General features: G+C 41.0%; 1 protein-coding gene across 13 annotated transcripts in view; it reads right to left on the bottom strand.

Annotated features, from left to right (window-relative positions):
* The window catches only part of NFIA (nuclear factor I A), a 344,509-nt gene that overhangs the window by 103,873 nt on the left and 218,079 nt on the right, over window positions 1-22,557 (bottom strand). For 12 of the 13 annotated variants that reach the window (XM_042030839.1, XM_042030845.1, XM_042030837.1 and 9 more), the window contains exon 3: window positions 4,333-4,398. The exons of the other annotated variant lie outside the window; for it this stretch is intronic. In XM_042030839.1, coding sequence (XP_041886773.1) covers window positions 4,333-4,398 — 66 coding nt within the window. The remainder of the gene's footprint in view (window positions 1-4,332; window positions 4,399-22,557) is intronic. 13 annotated transcript variants of the gene reach the window in all.

Genomic DNA, 22,557 nt, shown 5'->3' with positions numbered 1-22,557 from the left:
CATTAAAGCTAAAAAGCATTTGGTTTGGGCGTTACACATTTTTATTTTTTAGAAAAATGCCTCTCCCTCCACAGAAATTGTTTGAGCAATGGATTTGGCACACGTTTGTAATCAGCTGTAATAATGAATGCTGCCCTGCTCACTTGAAACGGGAGAATTTACCAACTTCTTTAAAAAGAATTCGCTCATCTACAATTAAAGTGCTGTGCTACCAACTCTGAGCAGCCACCAAATCACAGCCCCGCCCCGCTCGAGAGGCACGAGCAGCCTGTCAGAAATGACACAGCATTCTCCTGCTTTTGCACAGCACACCTTGTGTGCACCTTTACGCTGCACTTATTAATTCACCAGTGCCACCACATCAAACACAAACATTGCCTGACATCCATTTACTGACAGCAGCAGCACAGCTCTGTGCCACGGTTATTAACCACTCTGTGCTACATCCTCCCTGCCTTTCTCCAGGGTTAAACTCCTGATGGAGCAGAGTAGGGTCCGACTTTTAATATTTTCTGAAAGCCAGAATCACAAATATCCCCACTTTGCAGACAAAAAGACCAAAAGGTTTTCCTACAAAAGTTTAAAATAATCCTACTTACAAAAAGAAAATCTAGCTGATAGCTGTTTCCACGACTGAAACTGAGAATAAAAGCCTGAGAGAGAGTCCACAGCAGTGCTGAGCTGGGAATTCAGTTGTTCCTGATCCCCAGGCATGTGGTCACTTCACTACATCAGACTACCCATTTTGTCATCCTGACTTCACTGAAAACTAGTTTGTTTATAAAACACAACACCAAACCAGTGCATTTAACAAGCTTTTAAAATCAATAACCTTTTTTTTTTTTATTTTGATTGGGTGAATTGCAAAATCACTTTGCGGTGCCAACTGAAATGAAGCTTTTACATACCATTAGGCAACTACAAAAGTGGGGAATTTTCCACATGGGTGTTCCACCCAGCTGGTCAGAAAAAATCCCTCGTTTGAGCAAAATATCAGGGCATCGAAACATGCTCCTGCCTTTCAGATGAAGTTGCTGGCCTCTTTCATTATCCCTCCTGCAAATTTCCTCACCCATATAACAAACACAGGAATTCTGGATTTTCTGCCTCCCCCCAAAAAGCTGTTTCCCATGGTGACAGAGCAGCACTGTGCACACCCTGTGTTAATTTTACCCCCAGCTCCAGCACAAAACATCTGGACCCTGGACCATCCATGCACCAATGAGCCCTGTCTCGCCTGCATGTTTGCTTTTCATGGCCATCAAGCTGCATCTCTCTTTAGAAATAATTAAATGCTGAATATTTCTGTTAAATATTTGCAGTGGTGACTGGATGACTGCCTAAAAACTATTCTGGCTTAATGAAGGCTGAGGGAAAGGCCAGAGCTGGTGTGGAAGCCACCACTGAGATCAGAAGATGTCACCATCTTCCCTGTCTGTGACGATTCTGCTCCAGAAAATGCATCAGCAAATCCCACTATTATAAAACAGGAGTGGCTCTAAAAGAGAGAAGCCTTTTTTCCCATGAACTTCACTTCAATGAAGGTTAGACATATAGGCCTTGCAAAACAACACATACAATTTAGAATGATAAATTAAAACCTGTAGTAGGAGGCCTTCTTTTTCAGGGCCGTATAGTTGACCCTTCTGAACCTACATTACTCAAGGTATGCAAAATATATGTGTATAATAAATAGCTCTAGAATTTATGGAGTGGAACAGAAAGGATATTAACAGGCAAGTAGAGAGGCTGTATAACCCTCACAAGGCCTTTAAAGATTTATTTTTTTAAAATGAAGGAATGCAAGCATGGAAAAGGCAGCACTGAATCGATACAGTTCTTTGTGCCTTCCAGAAACACATGCAGAAATGCTTCCAAACCTGCCCTCAATCTGGTCACTCCACTGTTGGCATCAGTGGGAATGAGATTATTCATGATTCTATTTTTTCTTCGATTAAAAAAAACCCAAACATACATACATATATATATATATATATATATTTATATATATATATATATATTTAAAATTCCTCTCTGTGTGGGCTCATTCCCACTCTCAGTAAAATCAATTATGAGCCTCTCATTGACTCCAGAGGGGTTTGGATCAGGCCTGGTGGAAGTGGGTCTACAGCAAGTGTAGAACACCGCAGTTAATATGATTTATTGTGTCCGTTTCTGTGCCTGCAGTTTTTCATTTTCTAAAGCCTGCAGTTTTGCTTTCATCCTCACGTTCAGGAGATAAGAGCTGCAGATCTGTGTTGATCTATGCCGGGTACCCCGGAGCTGGGGGCTGTGTGTGCTGGGAATGAGCTCAGCGCCTGCTCGGGGGGAACGAGCGCTTCAGGGCCAACACTCTGGGTTAGAAAATCTCCCACACACGCACTGCAAAAGGTGCAGAACCAGTGAGGAGGCTGCCGCTGTGGTGGGGAAAAATACCCTTTAGTAAAAGTGAGAAAAAAGAAAAAAAAAGAAAAATCCTTTTCCTGTTTATTTTAAAAAATTAAAAAAAAAAAAAAAAAAGTACCTTTTGCAGGTCACCAGCAAAGTTCCAAGAATTCACTAAAAGATTGTTTTACAAAGAAGAGTCAGGCTCCAAATCAGAGATATTTCATTTCACTAGGCTCTTAGAGATTCTACATTATTAAACACTGACATTGCTGCTTTTCGGGGCAGTTGTTGAGTAGCAAGCTTTGTTAAAGACTAAGAAACTGCAGGGTAAGAAGAACTGTGCTTTAATAGCTGCGAAAGCATAGTATCTAAACACAAAATAATAACATGCTTGGTGCCTAATACATTCTAAATTAAAATATGATTTAATAAACAGAGGCAACATATTCCCCATAAAAAAAAAAAAATAGCAGAATTGGCAGAACAAAAATCACAGTTTAGTCAGTTCTTCTCTTAACCTTGCAATCCTTTGGCTACAAATTAGAATTTCTGTGAACAGGATTGATAAGGGAAATTAGGCGCTGTCTTTCAGAAACAACAGCAATGTTTTAAGACGGTATGTTTAGAGATGAACAGCACAAAATCTATCAAAATATGAAACCTTTCATATCTAATGGGAGGAAAATACAGGAGACCCCAAAGCCAAAATCTCACCAGTCCAATGAGCTCTATGTTCTATGTCCTGTATCTCATGCTGGTAGTTTAAAGGTTTTTATTTACCTAAACCTCTTCTTCTTCCCTTAGTATTATCCCCTGTTTAAACCCTAACCCCAAAGCAGTCCGGATGTGAAGGTAGCCCCTCAGCCTCACTGTCCCTTGCAGCTTGTTTGGCTGCTAATGAAGCCCCCAAAACGCTCACTGAACACACACACAGCTGTAGGGGTTTAAGGCAAAGCTCTGTGAAAGGGAAATCACACGTGCATTATTTACAGAGACTGTATTTCTACATGGATTTACACATCCCAGAAATGGTGACAGGGTTTCAGAGGCATAAACCCTTTGCACAAATTCTTTTCTGTGTATGCAGAGTAGACCCCAAGTACAGTGGATAACCAAATCTACATTTAGGTCTTACAAAAAAAAATCTGGTTATGGACCAAAAAGTCAAGAAAAACTGTCAATAATAATCATCCCTTTCACTTTGGGAGACATTCTAAGCCCTACATATAAGTAGTAAAACAAAACTCAGTTGCCAATGGGCCAACAAAAATTGTTGAGGTCTACCTTAGCTAAACACAGAAAGGAAGAGAAGCTGTTCCATTACACACATATTCATCCTTTCACGTACAGTCCCTACAGAAATCCACTATTATTGAATGATTTTTTTTTTCCCAGGCTGCTTTACAAAGCAAGCCATTGGTTCAGTAAAAGCCATTGCTTCTACTTTGAATCTGTCCTGGTCCAAGGAATATGAGTTCTCCCAAAAGTCCCAGCCCTGCTGCTGCTTCCACTCCAGCCACTGCCTCTTCAGAACACGGAGAGAAGCACCAAGGAGCTGTAGCTGAGCCTCCCTGATCTGTTTTCCTGCAGTATCTACTCTCCTGAAGGTCATGACTCAAGGCCCAGGGACTGAAAGCCTTTGCTATGGAGGAATAAGGATAAGGGTTGCATACAGCAGGCTCTTTAATGGCATCTCCCTAATTAAAATTATTTTTAAAGGGGGAAAAAAAAAAGTCTCTCTCCAGAACTGGAGAAACAAATGCTACCTTAGATTAGTGAAACAGTAGCATTTTAACTATGAGGAGAGTGCACAACCTCTTTGTAGCCTTCCCATGTCAATTATTCTGGATCATCTTTTTATATTAGACATGGGGGAAAAAAAAAATCTTTATAAATATGGGCTGTTTTAATATCCCAAAGCAGGAGCAGCAGGTAAGAACTTACCATTTTCTGGCTGGTCCTTAATATCAGCTTCACTTGGCTGGCTGGGACTTTCAGATTGACTTGAATCTGAAAAACATAAAATACAGCCAAAAATTACAGGGTCTGCTGTGGAAAATAGATCAGAGGCGCCAGACTTCCTCAAAAGGCTGAGAGTACAAACTGAGGACAGGAGTGTTGGTTGCACTAGGACATGATAATGTAAAAGTCCCGTGCCTAGGTAATATGTTTGCTAGCAAACAAAAAAAAAACCAAAAAACCAAAAACACAAAAAAAAAAAAAAAAAAAGGGAATCTTGTTTACGGCACTGCACAGAGTGCTTGGGGTGTGTGTTGGCATAAATTAAGCTTTGAGAATCCTTCTTTTTAAAGAAGGCATATTTAAACGACTCTCCTACATGTTTTTTATAATGCAGCCTCTATGTTGTATACAAACCAGAGCCTTACTCCAACACATAGTAAAGTCTCAAAACATATCTCCAAGCAGGCATAGAAAGGTAACTAAGCAACCCTACATAGTCGTGGAGATTGTTGGCTACACATTTCTGGAACAAGATCTGCAAAACTGAGGGAAGAGCTGATTTTCTGGCGTACTTTCGCAGTGGTTACAGCACTACGAGATCCCTAAAATGTGCTGGTGGTGATTTGCAGTGGGATAAGTGAGACCAGATAGTGGATGACCTGCTTTAGAACTTGTGTAAATAATCCTACAAACTCCCAGCTAACGCTCTCCAATGAGCACAATTTATTTGCCTAAAATAATAAAATGACCTATAAATGGGTATGTGTAAATACGAGTGTTTTGCATTTTTTACATGTTATTAACTCTACTTTATGTGAAGATGATCACTCTTTGGTCCAAAAATTATTCTTAGTAGAAGCTTTAGTCAAATAGTGTTTTCCTTCTTAATTATTTCTGTCACTATGAACTAGGAAAAAAAGGTCCCTTTACCTGTGGGAAAAAATATTTTTTAAAAAAATCCCCCAAATTACTGGGTTTTGCAATTAATACAATTTTTTTTTCCTTTCCCCAGAAATTATTCTGTAATTTATTGATCCCGTAGAAAAAGTTTTTGCTGTGAAACAAAACTTAGGTGATGAAACCACTTGCTACTGCCTCAAAACCACCCCTCATCGTGGCAAACCTATTTTCTGACTTCACCTTGACTTTGCAGAGTTTGGAATTAGCTGTCTGAAATTCGACCACATTTCAGTGAGAAGTCAATGCAAGATCAAAAGGTCACGACACTTAACTGTGATTAAATTGAAAATCTTACTTCTATTGCAACAGAGTCATAACACCACCCCTTCTTTTTCTTTGAGGTATTAATAGTGCTGGAAGAAGCAGTACTACTAGTGACCTTGGGTCAAGCAATGCTAATTTATTGCTTTAAAAAGGTTCCTTGCTTTTAAGCAAATGAAGATTTTAATTACCGCAGAGCACTATAAAGAAAATGCCTATTTTAAATATTCAAATTTTTTTTTTTACCTGCTGACCGTCTGCTTTAGGTATCATTCAGAAGCTTAGAGGACAATCTTGTATAAATTAAAAACTACAAGTAAAAAAAAGCACTCACAAAACCAAATTTAATAAATATCAGAATATAAACACTCAAAATATTTAGCAAAGAAAGCTTCAGTCGTGATACTTCTATTTAAAATCAATGAAATTCCCCTAAAAACTGATATATACCCAGTGTGCCCCAGAATCCTTTTTCTCTCTTTTGTATTTATTATTTTTAATAATTTTGCCAATGAACCTCAGGGAAAAAAAAAAAAAAATCCTCACTTTTGCAATTTTGTTTTAAATACCAATCTTCTGAATTCTGTCTCCCCGAAGCTGGAATCAGTGCTAGCAGATACACTATGGGGTAACATGCACAGTGCTGTTGTATTCTGGAGACTCGATTTTGGCAAGAAGTTTCATGTTTCCGATACCACAAAGGTAGACACAAAGGTAAAATATTAGGAATGTAAAATATTTACTTAACATTCAAAGTCAACATTCAACGGATTTCATTTTACAGGGCGGGCATTAGGATTTTGCTTATTTTTTAGGTTTGTCTTTCCCTCCAGCCAGCCATGGCTCAATCAGAGTTTGGGCTTTATGTTTCAAGTAGGCTCGGAATTCCACAAAAATTTATAGATTTGGAGAAGTTCCTGCTGAAATGTGCGACTTGGGAGCATGTTTCCCTTTCTAAAATTTGAAACAACCTGGGCAGGCGGCGAGAAGGCCGTGGTGGCAGCCGCGGGAGCCGGGCTCGGCGCTGGCACCTTGGCTCCAGCACAGCCCTGCAGCCGGTGGGCAGCACACACAGCCTGAGCTGCTCCTGGCTTTGGAGAAACAAACAAAGTACTTTTGTCTGCGTTGAGTGCTGTTTTTCCAACACCAAGGCTAGTGGCACAAGAGGGGCTCCACTGGCCGTAGGACATTTGTTTGCACACTGAATCTTTAACTTTCTCCTTTTATCACCTTGGCTCCGGCGACAGCGTTTTTCCTAATTCTGCTTCCCTGCAACCCGCCCCTTCTGCTAAAATTAAATATTAATTTCCACGGAAAAGACAACACAGCTTTAAAGCAGTATTCTTCATGAAGAGGCACAGGGCACTAAAATGCAGGATGAGGTAGAATTAAAGCCACTCAATCCTGCGGTGGGGATCACGGGAGGCTACTGAAAACATGGACTGGGCAAGCGTGTGCTCAGCATTGTTATGCAAGGTGGCATCTTGTGGAAACCCCAGATAAGAAGACTGAGTTAAGGCACTTAGCCAAAATGTTTATATGCAGAATTTTGCTTCCCTGATTTTATTCAGATGCCGCAGATGATCCGGCACATATAAATGTGCCGCCACATGGTTAAGGGATTGGCAAAATCGGAGCCGTTCTGTTTTACAGTCTTGCCTAGGACGAGGGAGTCTTGCTCAGCCTCCACCGCTCGCTCTCTGCTTTTTCAGCAGTTGGCACTAACTCCTGTCGGGGCTTTTTTGTTGTTTTGCACATGGAAACTTTCAAATTCCAGTTTTCTGAACGTTTAGTGTTTTCTGGGCTCGGCTACAACAGGAGGGGGAATGTCTGTCCTGCTGAGTCAGTTAGCCAAACAGGTGACCGGAGGAATAAATTAATTTTTGTCCATACATAATAGATATAAATGGAAGATCGTTTTCATAAGCATTTGCATTAAATCAATAAAATCACTTACTATAGAGCAGTTTAACAATTCATTTGATTTTCTCTTTTCTATATATTTGATAGCCACTCTGCAAAACAGTATACACTTTATGCCTATTTTCTTTAGCAACAACACTGCCAGTTAAATTCTACCACCTGCAATAATTAGAGCCATTGGAAAACACACAAAACAAAATATACAGTAGATGCGAGCCCCTCTTGAATCCATGGCCCCCTGCGGCAACGAGTTTCATTGGTGCCTTAAGCTAAGGCTGGTAGGAAGCCAAAGAATCTGTATATTACAATAAAGTGCATGTTATTAAGGGGAGGATTTAAATGATTTCAGATGGAGTTGGAAATATTATAGTGAGGAACCACTATTAAGATTGCTGATTAAAAAAAAAAAAAAATCACCAAGGAATCTAGTTTTATGTTTAAGGAAGCTTAACCTTGAATATCACAATGGGTTTTATTTGGGGGTTTTTTTAGTTAGAGAAAAGTTAGTGGTTGGAATTTTTAACCCTGAGCTAGCCGGGGTTTGAGCAAGTCTGTGCGCTGGGCCCAAGGTACCTGGGCAAGAAAAGCTCAAGGGGATCTGGTGCCAACCATAACCATGGTAAACAGGAGCTAAAAAACATGTTGAAGCTATTTTACTCTCTACTTCCAAGAATCAGTTATGATGAAGGGATAAAGGAAAAAAAAAAAACCCAAACAACAAAACAGGCTAGTTTTTCAAAGTAGCATTTTCTATCAAGTTTCTATTCCCTGCTCCTCTTGGATCTGTTCCTTAAGCATATGCTACCCCAGCATGACCGGGCCCCAGATCTGCCTGATCCCAAACCATACGCAGGCAGGGACCTCCAGCTCCAGGACGGAAGCTCTGGACTTTTCAGTCTGCAGTTTTCCTTTTCAGCTGCAGCAGGAGCACAGCTCCAGCTGGGCTGCACGGCGGCTGCATGGAAGCAGGGCTGGCGGCACTGGAAGGGAGCGCTCCATTGTTTGGAAAGAATAAAACCTTCCCAGGAAAGTCTGGCCCGTGGACAGGACCAATGTCAACAGACTGACAATGTTGTTCTTTTTTGTAGACCGTGACACAGACGGTGAAGTGTTGTTGCACTTCTCCACCAAAAAAGCCTCTTTCGAGTGCCATGGCCCTTCCCAGTGCTAAACCTCTCCATGGCTACCTGACTGGGGAGATGGGACACTTTGTGGAGCACTCCCAGAAATACATCACGCTTTCCAGGGTGGGCTGAATCCAGCCTGGGATTCGCTGGGGTGGCAGTGACCCTATTTACTGTCTGCTGGTCTGCGCAAACCCAGTGAATGGGTGCCAGGATCATTTTTTATCTCTGTAGAGCCGCTCCCCAGCAGAACCTGAGCCTCTGAGCAGCCCGCGAGCTACCACAGGTGGAGACACATCTATCCTGGAAACAGTAAAGGTGATCCCCGCGTAGTGCAGGAAAAAAATGACCGGCGATGCCAGATGAGCAAGGCAGCACTGCCACTGCCCATGCTGAGCCTGCTCTGCAGTGAAATACAGCAGGTTCCTCTCCTTCACCACCAGCCCAGCACCTCGCAGAAGCACCACAGAAGTGCACAAGTTAAATTTTCCATTCACATCATGTTTTGGGGGTGGGGGGAATATTGTATAATAAACTGACATATTTTATTCAAGTTTCAGAGTCCTATTTGTAATAAAAAATTTATATGGCTGGGTTGTGTTCATGCAATAAATTTTTCATCTATAATTTTGGGCATGGATTCTACCAAAGATTTATATATGTTAAAAAAAAAAAAAATCTAAATCATGCTCTTTTATATACAGTCTTATGTGGTGAGCTTATGGGATTGACAAACAGAAACCAGCACCAGGACTGGGGCTTCTTTACACTCACTTTCCCTTCATTATACATTATAATATAAACACATAGGGGTCGCTCCATATATGCTACAATTATTATTTACGGTGATTTTGGTGGCTACTAGGATTTCTTTAAAGGAAGGCCTGGCTCTCCATTTTACTCCAGCCATCTCTTTCAAGTCAACTTTTATAGGGAGTTCAAAGTGCTTCATTATCATCCACCTCACCATCACACACGTACATGCCCACACCAGATTCCCAGTTTTATTCCATACCCCCTGCACCGTACACCCCATCCCCACGGCTCCCCAACGAGGTTCTGCAGTGGTAAAATCCCTGTGGTGCCAGCCTGGTTTTTTTTGTTGTTGTTGTTTTTTTTTGGTTTTTTTTATAAGGCGAGGACTCTTAATTCCTGTACACTGGGAAAGAGATTATCTTTGATAATAGAAATGTAAATCAAAGCTTGCTGTTGTTTATTCCAGACAGACATTTGTGTGTTAAGTCTGTTTATCAGGCAACACTTTGTCTAAGCCAGGAAGTAGTCAGCCTTTGTAACAAGATGTATGCAAATGATTTTCCCATCAGCCCCTGCCACAAAACTTTTGTGGCAAAAAACCCTCCTTGTTACTTCACCAGTAAGACACTCCTAAGCTACCCCGTAAGCAGACTAGCAACAAAACAGCCAGCTAGACTATGCTGATGAGTTTGAATGAGCCCAAAACATGTGCCCACAGTCTGTTGCTCGGTATTGTAAGCAGACTTTGTGTAATACATCTGTTTATCAGGCAACACTCTGTCTGCTGGGGCGGCTTTGTACCAAGGTGGACGCAAACAAAGATCTCCACAACTCCCCGCCTAACTTTTTTTGGCTGCAGAAATTTCCCATTACTTCCCGCTTCGCTGGAAATAAGAACACGAAACTTCACCGAGAGGCTGCGAGACCCTAAAGCTCTATCAAAATGGTTTCATTTTAAATCAACTTTCTTTGTTCTCACAAGCCCATAAATGATTTACTGCTATCGTGTGATAGCCTAGAATGTGGGGAATCTGTGTATTCCCATATTTGTTCCTTGATATTACAAACAACTATTTGATTCACTTCTAAATGTTTGTTTTTAAAACAGTTTACAGCCTTTGATTCCTGCTTACTGATTCATTTCTGGAACATTTTCTATTTATTCCTTTGCAGTAGCAAACGTTAATTTTGACTTAATTCAAATTGTCATCAAAGGCTTCCTTAAGAAATCCCACAGCACAGATTTTATTTGTTATAATAAAATATTCTTAAAGTAAACATCGTTCGACTGTGTTTTTTTAATTCCAAGAGATACAAAAATCCGTTACCCAAAGGATTCAAATTGGTTCAGCCCTTTTTCCTAGACAAAATAAACACTTTAGGACTTTACTTGTTTGTATTCTCCTCAGTGGTGCTGTATGCATCACCAGCTAAAAACAAAGAAACTTTTAGCTGCTCAGACAAAATGCAGAAGCTCCCCAAACAACGAAGCGGGGGGGTGGGGAGGCATTCAGAAAGTCTGACAGTCCATTCAATATAGGGATGATGGCCATAATGCATCCAGGGTCCCCTTGCTAATTAAATATGCATTGGCACAGTTTTGATCGATGCAAGCCATGGATCAGATGACACACCTGCAAAATCTTGAGCCCAGAGCTCCCAGGAAAAGGAAAATACAGGCTGTCTCCTTATCTTTGTTTTCAAAGGCTCTCAATTTCTGTGCTTAGATATCTAATTTAATTCTCTCACCCCTCAGCAAACTGGATTACGAAAGTCAATACTGCCATTGTGCATCGACAGGAACACACAGCTTTCCTTTTATTCAATTTAGCCATGACCTTTAGACAAAGATAATGACAACTGTCTAAAAGTAAGGTAAGGCCTTAAGGAAGACCCTGCTGAGGGGCCCCTCTCCCTTTCCGTGGCTCCTCCAGCCAGGAAGAGTCCACCAGCCATGGAGAAAATCCAGAAATAATTTCCCTCCCCAGACCACAATGACCAGGAGTAGCCTGGCGGAGCAGCTCCCTCGGCCACCAAGGGCTCTGTCCCACTCTGAGCCCCTGGGACACCTTGACACCAGAGGCCAGACCCTCAGGAGCCCTTTGCCAAGAGGTGGCCACGTCTCCGGAGGAAGCGCTCTCCTGCCAACAGCAGAGCCCGGCGCTCGCACGAGGAGGGACCACCCTGTCCCATTTTTCCTGTGGCTGTTGGGGACACAGTGAAATGGAAGTGTCAGAAGAGTAGCACCAATTTCTCATTTCTGGCTCTGGTGCTCGGGAGGAACTGCAACTCTAGAGCTGGGAACACGGCGCAGGGAGCCGCACGCACCCGCGCGGCGTGGCGGCAGGAGGAGGAAGCGGCATGCGGATTTTCCTGGAGCTGAGCTGGAGCCAATGGAAATGACATTACTTTCCAATAGGTCTCGCATCAATATTTTTAGCAGCCTCCCTACAACGAGATAGCATCTTTCTAATACATCTGTAAAGGAAGGACAGAGAACATGCTCTCAGCTAACGAACAGCTATCAGGCAATAATCCACTTTGGTACCTGCAGATACAGGTTGTACCTGAATCAGTGATTGAGGCATATAAAAATTCATATTGATTGAGCAGCCCAGCTCCACAAAATGTGGGCTTCCATGCTGCACAGGGTTTTAATTCTGCAGGAATTTTTTTTTTTAGCTGCATTTAAAAATACACTTGGCATTTCTAGCTGTGGACCAATATTTTTCTCATGTCTTTTTATACAGATTTGGAGGGAAAGATATTTGTAATGGAAAAAAAATATGTGCAAAGTTGGATTGCTAAGTTTCTGTAATCTTGGGAAATGAAAAAAAAGCAGCCTATGTAAGAGCTACAAGAAACCATATGGATCAACAAGAGCTGCCCTCATATCCCTAGGAAATATATATTAACCTACATTTCATCATCATAAACCCCAAAATAAAAAATCTAATTAGAGTCTCTACCCTCAGATTCACTTGTAGAAAATTTGCTTATCCCCCTCACAAAATGATTTACAGTACTTACATCCATTTCTTCAGAGTGATTTAAATTTATTGAATCGTTTCAATTTTTAGAGAGCTTCCATTTGGATCTGTACGGGTTTCTAGACATATGCAGTGCTCAGTTATTTAAAATTAATTGCAGTACAATAATTTTAAATTGCTTCACACTATACGAATCTCAAGTGCTTTGAAATATTTGAACCATTCTATTTAGAAGCCATCAAACTTCTGAGCACATGCATCAAAGAGTTGTTTCAAAAGCCAAAGGGCCGTCCTGATGATCCCAAAGTGCAGGTGAGCACGGCTCTGGGCATGCTCAGTGCACATGGACCTGAATTTATAGAACAATTCAACAAATTTTGCCCGAATGTCAATCTTTAATTAACAAAAACCGATCCTGTAATAATTTCAAACCACTAAAAAAATTCTAGAACTAGAAAAGCACTGTTATAAAATAATGGCATACATTAAAACTATTATTACTTCTAATGTATATTTATAGAACATCCTTTTATCCTGAAAATTAAAACAGCTTATTAACATTAAACTAAGCTTTACAACACCTCTGTGGGAAAGGTGAACATAACTATGCCCACTTTATGCAGGGATGAAGGAGGCACATAGAGGTTAAATGATTTACCTTGAGAGGCACAGTTACTAAAAGGAGTAAAAAGCACGGGGCCAGGCTCTCGAGCTGTGGATAACAAAGTCTCCCTCCCACCAAGGCAGCCATTACAATGGCAGTGGCAGTGCCCACTTAGGAAGTCTTGAGCTATATTATGTAGAAAATTACTTGGTAGAGTGGGTCCAAAGCCACCTAGAAGGGGATATTTCCAGTCACTCTCAGCTTTTGCTTCACATGCCTTTCTTTTTCTCATTAGGTGTTTTGAAAAACAAGAAATAATTTCTTTCCAAAGTATTTTCTATCTCAGTTTAACAAAAACAACAACAGTATTTAGGGAGATTTAATAGCTGGTTTTGCCATGCCTGACTTCATGTACAAAGGCAACTGGAGATGAGCCTGTGTGATGAGCAGATCTGGTAGCTTTGGTCAAAGACTCCAGGTTCTGCTTTTGTGCAGTTTTACCCTGGTGAGTAAACCAACATCAGCAAAGCAGGATTATGTCCACCATATGGTGAGACTCCATTGGCGGTCGAACAGCCACCCAATTAATCTCTATCCCCCACCATCCCCTTGTTATTTATTTATTGTGACAAACTCATCCTTATGGGACCCTAGGCGGGGAGCTGCATATTCCCAGGCTATTGGCGGCAGTGCCCATCCTCATCCTTTATCCCAAGCAGTAGCTGGCGAGCTGGCGCCTCTCCTCTGGCCAAGGCGCAGCGTGCTACAAGGTCACACCCAAGGAGGATCTCTAGATTTTCTGGAGCAGACGGGAATAAGGAATTTTTCAAAGCTGCTCTCTATCAAAGAGCCAAATAAACCCCTGACAATGAGCACAAGCCTCACAAACTGCTCTCCAGAGCTGGCCTTTCTAACACCACACGGATAACCAGGCTGTTTGTGGAGACCATCAGAGTGCTCCTGTATTTCAGTCTGTGCCTCTTCCTAAGGTGTCTCCGCAGCCTCAGCCATTCAAGACTTCATCAGCCAGCAAAAACAAAGGAAAACCTTCACCACACCAACAAACTGGGCAGGAGCCCCAACCTCCTCCTCCTCCTTTTTCAACCTCGCCCGCTTCTCTTTCCTCTAAAGGACAAATGCAAAATTTTCCTGTGATCAACCAAAAATTCAGCTAGGAATCTGTACATCCAACGGAGTGAAGAATACTTTAAAAGAACTAATACCTCAAAGAATGGGCCCATTTTCCCTATTCAGGATTATTCTATTTCACACAGGGAAAAACGATGTTGATAATAAAAATATGTGTGACTATTTAAGAAATAAACAGAAGATGAACTAATACTCCGTGGAGATTCTGTCAATAGCAGATTAATATCAAGTTACAGATGAGGCAGTCTAAGCAAAGTTTAGGTACTATTTTTTTATTGTAGATCTACACTTGCAGTCCCGTTTTCACAACTCTTTTATTTTGATGTACCTGACACTTTTCCTCTTGGCTCTCATTTCAGTCCCTCTTAAGTACATATTTGGTTGTAGTGGCCAAATTTTTTTTTTTAATTTTTTTTTTTTTTTTTTGTTCTGGCAGATGTCTTTTCCTTGTTCTGCGCACTGCGAGGAGTTCAACGTGGCATGTGAAAAATTTCCATTTCAGGTTTTCTTAAGCTAGATACAAAATTAAACTGCTGGCAAAAATACATAGATATATAAAATTATACAGCAGAAAAAGCTGCTCGATAGCTCCCCATCTTCCCTTCCTCCCTTCCTTTTGCCTTTTTTTTCCCACAAATAATTGCAGAAATATTGCCATCAGCCCAAAGCCTTTCTCCAAGTGAAAAGCCAGAGGGTTTTGCCCACAAAGAATTGCCACTGAGTGTTGCTTCATGGATCTGTTTCTACTCTCACAATATTGTAGACTGCGAAGAAGAACTGAGAATTACCATAAAAATTGGGACGTGTTTTGTTGCATCAGTATCATGTTGGCATCAACACCACAGACTCGGGCAGAAAAAAAAGCAGCCTTTTGGTAGGCAGCCTACTTGGTCTGTGTTTCTGCTGTGTTTGTAAGCCATGCAAGTGGAAGAGAAAGTTAAAACTTGGAGAGAAGTAGCATCCTGCAGGCTTGGTACGAGTTACAGCAAAATCTGAGGTACAACCACCATAAATCCATAGAGAAATGGAATTATATCTACACCTCAAAGGACAGTGGATCATTATAAATACAGGAAAGACTTGGGTGTATATATAGTTGGCCCCCTGAAAAAATATTCAGCATAATGTGTTGACACTGAAAATGCAACCTAAAATCCATTTTCACTTGGTCCCAGTCCTGCAAATCTAAAATTTTGAGGAAGGAATTTAAAACCAGAAAAGTCCAGAGCTCTCCAAACCCGTAACTACACTGCGTAGACGAAATTTTAATCAAACTTTTAAAGCCATGGTTATGATCTGATGAACAGACAGCTTGACTTGATTACATTTTTAAGTTTCAGTTTCTATTTCTGTTTTAAGATGAAAAAGATCATAGAGTGTCAGAAATTTGAATACTGAATAGCAAAAGCTCTTGCAGGTTTAGAAAGCATATAGAAAAGCTGGCAAAAGAAAACGCTATTCCATTGCCACCATCTGCTTTCTGGCATATTGAAGAAACTTTACTAACAGCAACATTTTCTTGCATTAGAATATCTGCTAATTAGTTTTGTTGTAATTTTTTTTTTTTAAATTACCTTTTACACAGAAGGCAAATAGCCAGTTTTTTTGGCTGGCTACACCTTACACCACGTCTGATAACATTTTCACATTAAGTTCAGTTTACCTCACTTTTTTTTTTTCTATCAAAATCCTATCTTTAGCACAGTCAAAGCCTGCAAAAACTTTGCCTTGCTGAGACTAAAGAAAAAAACATCAAACATACGAAGTGTTAAAAATCGCTGAATAACTCAAAGGAAAAAAGATAATTTTGAAGGCGTTTTGGCTGAAATCTATTTTCCTTTGAATTGCATGAGTGTTTTAAAATGTTAAAAACACTACAGAGTGACTAATGAATGTAAAAGAATGATAAAGAGTATGGGTCCAGTTATCAGTGATGTGCCTAAAACAAAATAATTTTGGACAGTCTGCCATGCAAATATTGACTAAAATGTCATAAATAATGTCTGCAACAAAGGGAATCCTGCAAAGGAATATTCTGTTGTACTTAATGCATTGTAGAGTGTGCCTTTTAGCAAGCAGTATGTTACAGAGCCTGAAAACTTCAGTTGGACAAAAAAAACCCCTTAAAATTTCCCAGATAAAAACATTACTAATGTTTATTTTTTTTTTTCCAGAAACAGACCTTCCAAAAAGTTAAAGGTGCAGTGTTACATTTGGGAAAGGGTTCACTTAGAAACTGATTTTCAAAAGAAATGAGTTGTCCAAAAATTACGAACAGACCAAATGTAACCACCTCATTGCCTTACAACTACTTCCTCTGCCATTTTTAACAGTATTTTCACCCATTTCTCTGCTGGCAGGGAAGAGGCTCTTTGCAGGTCTTTGTCAGAATGTACTGAAATCAAATGCAAAGACATTAAGTTGACCACTGCCCTGGGCCAGAGCTGAGAGGTGGCAAACCTTCTGCTCCAGCACTTCTTAATTCTGTCTCACTTCCAGAGTCCAACTGGCTCCACGTGAAGGGTTAGAAATAAAAATGGAATCCTGTGAGAACGATGGCAGCACACAGAGTGGGCAGGAAGGGCTCCAAACAACCTTCAAAATCACAACATTTTAGTAGTTTTTGTTATTTTTTTAGCAGCATTGGAATATGATGTCAAAATGAGGGATGTTGCATTGAGAACTCGAGGTTACCTACATCTCCACTGACATGCTGTGCTCTGTGTAATCACAAACAACCCAGTCACTTTTTTTTCCGAAAGTCTACTAAAAAAATTGAACAATCGGGTCTACACGAAAACCTTCTGCATGTGTTTTCCAAAATTTCATTTCTGAGAAAAATTTCACAGCCACAGAGATGACAAAAAGCAAAGATACTTTACATTTCTAAAGCATCTTTCATCCAAGATCAAAGAACTACATCAACAATAATTCTCAAAATACTGCTTTGAAATAGAAGTACTAAAAGGAGTACTATTGAATGTATTTTATCTTTATCTAGCTTGATCTATTTTCTTTATAAAATGCTGGTTACTGTAGCATCTCTCTAGGCAGATGAGGACTATAGGTTAAGTGACTCGACCAGAAACACTTACTAGCTCAGTGGAAGAAGTGACAATGCTCGCATTTGGGAGTCAAGGATTCTAAACCTTTCATCCACTAATTAAAAACATATATAAATGTAAAACTAACCTAGGGAGCATGAAAACCCCTCAACCATCATGTGATCGAGGTGCCACCAAGGTAAGTGAAGGATCTGGAAGCAGCAGCACACAAACCAGCTGGCAGGACACGCTGTGGCAGCGTGGATGGACAGAGCAATAGGTGTGTGACAGCAACAAACTACATTTGAAGAGAACAAGTAGGCATTTGCTGTTTTTCAAACCTCTTGGAAAAAATTAAGTCAACTTTCTCATCAAAGGTGAAAAGCCTTCCCCCCTGAAACATGCACAGAAGTGCTGCCTGGTCTCCCACGGAGGCTCAGGAAGAGCAAGGGTTTTCCAGCTGCGCCACAGGTCACCCACAAAAAGATTGGTGGGCTGTGTGGCAGGGTCTGAGGCCGAAGAATTTGTTCAACATGAAACTCAGAATTATTTAAAAATAAATTACAGGCTGTGTTACAAACTGTGTAATTCAGCCTTTGGGCCAAGATAATTCTTGACATAACCCAACTGGAATTACACTGGGGATAAACTTAGCGCAGTGTGCTTTCATAAGGCTCCTTTCTTTATCATTCCTGCAATCAGGTCGTGTGGGGCTCTAACTGATAATCTCCTGCTTGCTCTGTAACGTGGATGAAATGTTATCGACTGTTCTGCCGCGTCAGAGAGCAGCACACGCTCTGCCAACGTGCGCAGAACCCACTGCTGATAAAAGCAGCCCCTGTTTGGAGAGGTGTGCTTTACAATCCTTGTGGCTTTTTGCAGCAGAGGAACTGTTGGACAATGAAGAAAAACATTTCAGCTCCCCTGAAAGTTTGACTGTTCCTTTTCAAACAATACAACACAAGATTCGGGACATACTGCTGACACAGCAACATCAGTGCCTCAAAGAAACTGTGGGAAATGTCAAATTTATGGTCCTATGGGTGATTGGTGGAAGGTTTCTTCCCCCCCTTCAGCAAGCCTCTGTCAAAAACAGAGCCTCTAGAAAGTTTTTGGCTACGTCCCAGCAAAGCAGAAGGAAGCTGTATCCCACACTTCCCTTGGGACTTAATGAAATATACAGCCTCTGGGCTTCTTTCAATTTGGTCTTTCAGATTGCTAAACCAGTGAAAGAAGGATCCTAGCTGTCACAAACGTCACATGTTTGGGGTCACCTGCTGCTCGGGGGTTCTCATGCCAGTTGTTGACATAATAAGCACCCCTTACACTTTAATTACAATTCACAGTGTGCAAACTCTGCAATCTGCTTTAAGGCAGACAGTCTTTTAAATCAACACTAAATTCTACTACTGTTCGAGCAGAAATGGGAGGAAAAAGATGTCCAGCTGACTGAATAATTGTATTCAAATATTTGTGATCCCAAAGAAAAGTAAGCACTATCCAGTGAAAAGAGCAACTGTATTGCCTGTAACACTTCAGAAAGCGTAGTTAAAACTTGACTTGCTCCTCACAGTCACGCAGACGACGCACGTGAGACGCTTTCATTCGATGAGCTTTTTCCAAAGCTCCTGCGAGCACAGACCTGAGCACCCAGCTGTGTTTGTCCCCGAGCACGGAGCAGGCTGGACACAATGCTGGACACTGGGATCGTCTGTGGGAGGGAGGGAAATTCTCAAGCCCTCTTAGTACGAATTTCAACAGGACTTGTGCAATGAAAGCCTAAACGGGAAGACATGTTTATTTTACTCTGGAATGCTTTATTTAGTTCGGTACAAGAAACATTGGGTCTACTTAAAAATACTTATTATTTTGAGAAACAGATGAGAATCCTTTGGTTTCCTTGACTGCTACCTCTTTTTTAACTGTTACTCTTACTCCTAATAAAGACATACCAAGACCACCAAACTTAAATAAATTGTACCAGTCGGAGAGGAATAAAAGTCTCCTCTCCTTTTATGTTAGAGAAGATCCATTTTAGCATTTGTGCATCTAAAAATGCCTCCAGTAAATGATATTATTTACAAGGCCTTGGTCGAATCCACCTTTTCCCATGGAAGGAAAAAGATCATGAGAGGGGACACGGCGCTCTGGGAGTAATTCCAGAAGAATTTCTGTGTTCGCCCTGCTAGAAACACTGTTAAATTGTGGGTTATGGATCACACTGTCCACACAGGAAAGGCAGCACAAACTCCAGCAGCTGCGCTCTGCACAAATTCACCCTACGTGCTCTCAGGGAAACAAAGGAGAAGTCAATAGCCCGATATGAGGGCCTGTTCCTATTAAAATAAACAGGAGTGACTCTGGCCACAGGAGAAGGCTGCTGTTGTCCAACTGACTTCTTAGGGACAAACAGCAGTGAGTTTTCGCCATGCTCAACAGCCAAATCCTGGCAAGCTCCTTCCCCCTCAGCCGAGAGGGACGGAACCTCCTCCTGCCGCCTTTGCCGTCGCCACTCTCCCTCCTCGCTCGCTGTACCGGCGACCTCAGATAAACTCGAAACGTTTTGAAATTATCATCAGACTGTGAAGCACTTCAATGAAAATCTATAAAACAAATTTATAGTGTGCATTCATGTGTATTATATATACACTTAGAATGGGATTTATCATTTATCTGACCTTTGGAACACTGATATTTTTAGATCCAAAAAAATGTGTGTTGATTGTACTTCAACCCAGTCCCCTTACAATGTACCAACTCCTCGATATCTTACTACAGGAAAGATAATTGCAATGAATTTTTATTTTTCAGCACATGGGAAGATAAGATTAGACAGTAGAGACATAAAAGCAAACTGCACCACATAAAAGATAAGTTTCTGAAAGTTACAATTTACACCAAATGTTACAGATTAAAATGTTCAAAGCTATTTATAGGACCTTGTGCTGGTCCCATTACAGACCATGGGAAGACTGCAAAGAACCAGCTCTACCTTTATCCTTAATCACTTCCTCCCATACCTAAAAACCCTTTGGAGCACACAAATTACTAATGATATTAAGACTATTAGTAATTCCCATTACCACTCAGGTAAGGACTCAGGTGCCTCAGCAAACTGGTCCCAAGGTGACATGTGCTGCACAGATCTCACCATCCAAGAGGATTGTTCCTACTCTAATGGGATTATCTACAATCTGAACAACTCATCCCAAAAGGTATATAAACATTTGGTTTCCTTCTTCCTCCTGCGTGTGCCATGTTTGCCTCTGTCAACCGAGTGTCTTGTATTTTTGAAATGGGATATTTTTCTTCTTTATTCCCTACTATCAAGTTGCCACCAACAGTAGCTTGTTCAGTGGAAGAAATAAGGAATAACAGCAAGAGAGCTACATTTACCTCCATACAAAGTATAAAAAATCAGAGCTGAAGAGCAGATCAGAAGTGGGGAAATGGAGTTAGGGAGGCACACAAAGTGCCATATGATTCATCGACATGCAGCAGGCAGCAGACACAGCCACTGCCCACCAAAGGGCACAGGTGCAACAGCAGAAAAATAACCCAGTGCAAAGCAAAGTTTGTAGCAGAGCAGCTAATAAATGACACCCTCTGGAAAGCTGTCCTGGCAGCCGCCAGCACACGGCATCCGCTCCCTCCGGCTGAGCCCTCGGACTGCTTCCAGTGCCACAAAAACAAAGAGTGCTGGCGGTGCAAGGCAAGGCTCCGACGAACACGCTCAGGAGGGATTTTTCAATCACAGCTTAGCCATATTTTCTGTTTTCTTTCTCAAACTTAACCTTCTCTGAGGACTATTTCTATGAACAGTCTCAAATTTCAGCCACTTCTGATGAAGGCCTTTACAAAAAAAGTGTTGCTAGAAATGTCTGACAAGGGAAAAGTGATTTTTTTCCCCTACTATACAATTACTAAAAACATATGGTGGAAGAGATTCCGTGCAAACCTGGAGTGTGGTCTGTTTTCCACAAAGCCGAGGGAGGAAAAGTTGCAGCCCCAACCATGGGATTGGTAAAAGAAGAGAAATGATGGAAATTATTTTGAAAACAGAAACTCTGTCAGCCAATGCAGTAAAGAGTAACTCCATACACAAAATTACATGTAGACAGAATCAACCCTGCTCTCAGGATTTGTGGGTGTGAGCTGTATACAGAGTGTTTGGTGAAGCCAAATTCATGTTCAAAAGAAAATTAAAGCAAAGAATAAGTTATTAAAAGGAGCCTTTGAAGTGAAAAGCAGTGATGTGTGAAAGACAGAACCAGAAGAGTTTATTTAAACACACGGCACAGAAAACAGGGAAAACAGAAATTAGGAAATTAGAAGAACAGTCAAGAAGGCACCCAGCAGCCTTTTCCTGGAACTAGAAGTTCTTATATCTATGAATATTTTATCCAGATTCAACTATCTTTTTCAAGTCCTTCCTATCAAAATTCCAGACATTTTCTTCAATAAAATCAGAAAAATGATTCTAAATGTATTGGTAGAAGATATAAAATTAGTTGTGTGTGGATGTTACAAAGGATCTGGGAACCTCACACCCTTTAGATCTGCTTATTTAACTATTTAGCAGCACAATTTAAAATTTGCATATGACTGGTTTGATGCCAAACCATAAGAATAAAGCAGGAATGTCTCTCTCCTCCTATGAATTTCAAACTCAGGGTTTTTTAACTTAGTCCTCAAATGTGAACTGTGTTCCCTTCCTAAAATTACTATGCAGCCCATGATCTGCTTAGAAAAGTATATGAACGACTTTAAAACAGGATGGTTTTTTTTTCCCTTAAACTTCCTATCTAGAGTAAATAATTTTGTGAACATGCTCAGAAGTTGGATATTTCATGCTGGTTCCAAAAGAGGAATGTCTCCATTTAGCAAACCCAAGCCTAAAAATAAGTGTCTGGAACTGAAAAAAAGTTAGTTATAAAGCCCAGTTCCTCATGGCACCGCAGCGCCCGGCAGCGTTCAGTGATGAGGAAAGTCTGGCCCATACTCTTACAACAGCTCTCTCCCCCTGAAGAAGTTCCAAAATAACCTCTGTGATAAAATCAGTCCCTGCAAGTACAGAGCCTTCCTGTAAATGTCTCCCACCTCCCCACGTCGCTTTGTTCTGGGATAGCTATGATTTTATGGATGCATGGATGTACCAAGCCCATCCCAGTGAGTAGGGTGGGAATGCTTATCCTACTGACTAACCAAAGAATGGCCACCCCTCAGCACATGACTCCAGACCTCCAGTTCTCCCGGTCTCTGTTAGATACTAATTTTATTATGGCAGGATAAATAAAACAGGAATAGCAAGGGAGAGTGGGGAAGGGCGGCAGAGAGAAGGCAGCCAGAGGAATTACAGAGCTCACACTGTTGTACTTTTATAAATGTGCTCTGAA

Source organism: Corvus kubaryi, unplaced genomic scaffold (genome assembly GCF_017639235.1).
Source record: "Corvus kubaryi isolate FWS band 111438036 unplaced genomic scaffold, C.kubaryi_AGA036_p1.0 37334, whole genome shotgun sequence".
NCBI lineage: Eukaryota > Metazoa > Chordata > Aves > Passeriformes > Corvidae > Corvus > Corvus kubaryi.
The sequence above is the reverse complement of the archived record's forward strand: the minus strand, read 5'-3'. Positions and strand labels throughout refer to the sequence as shown.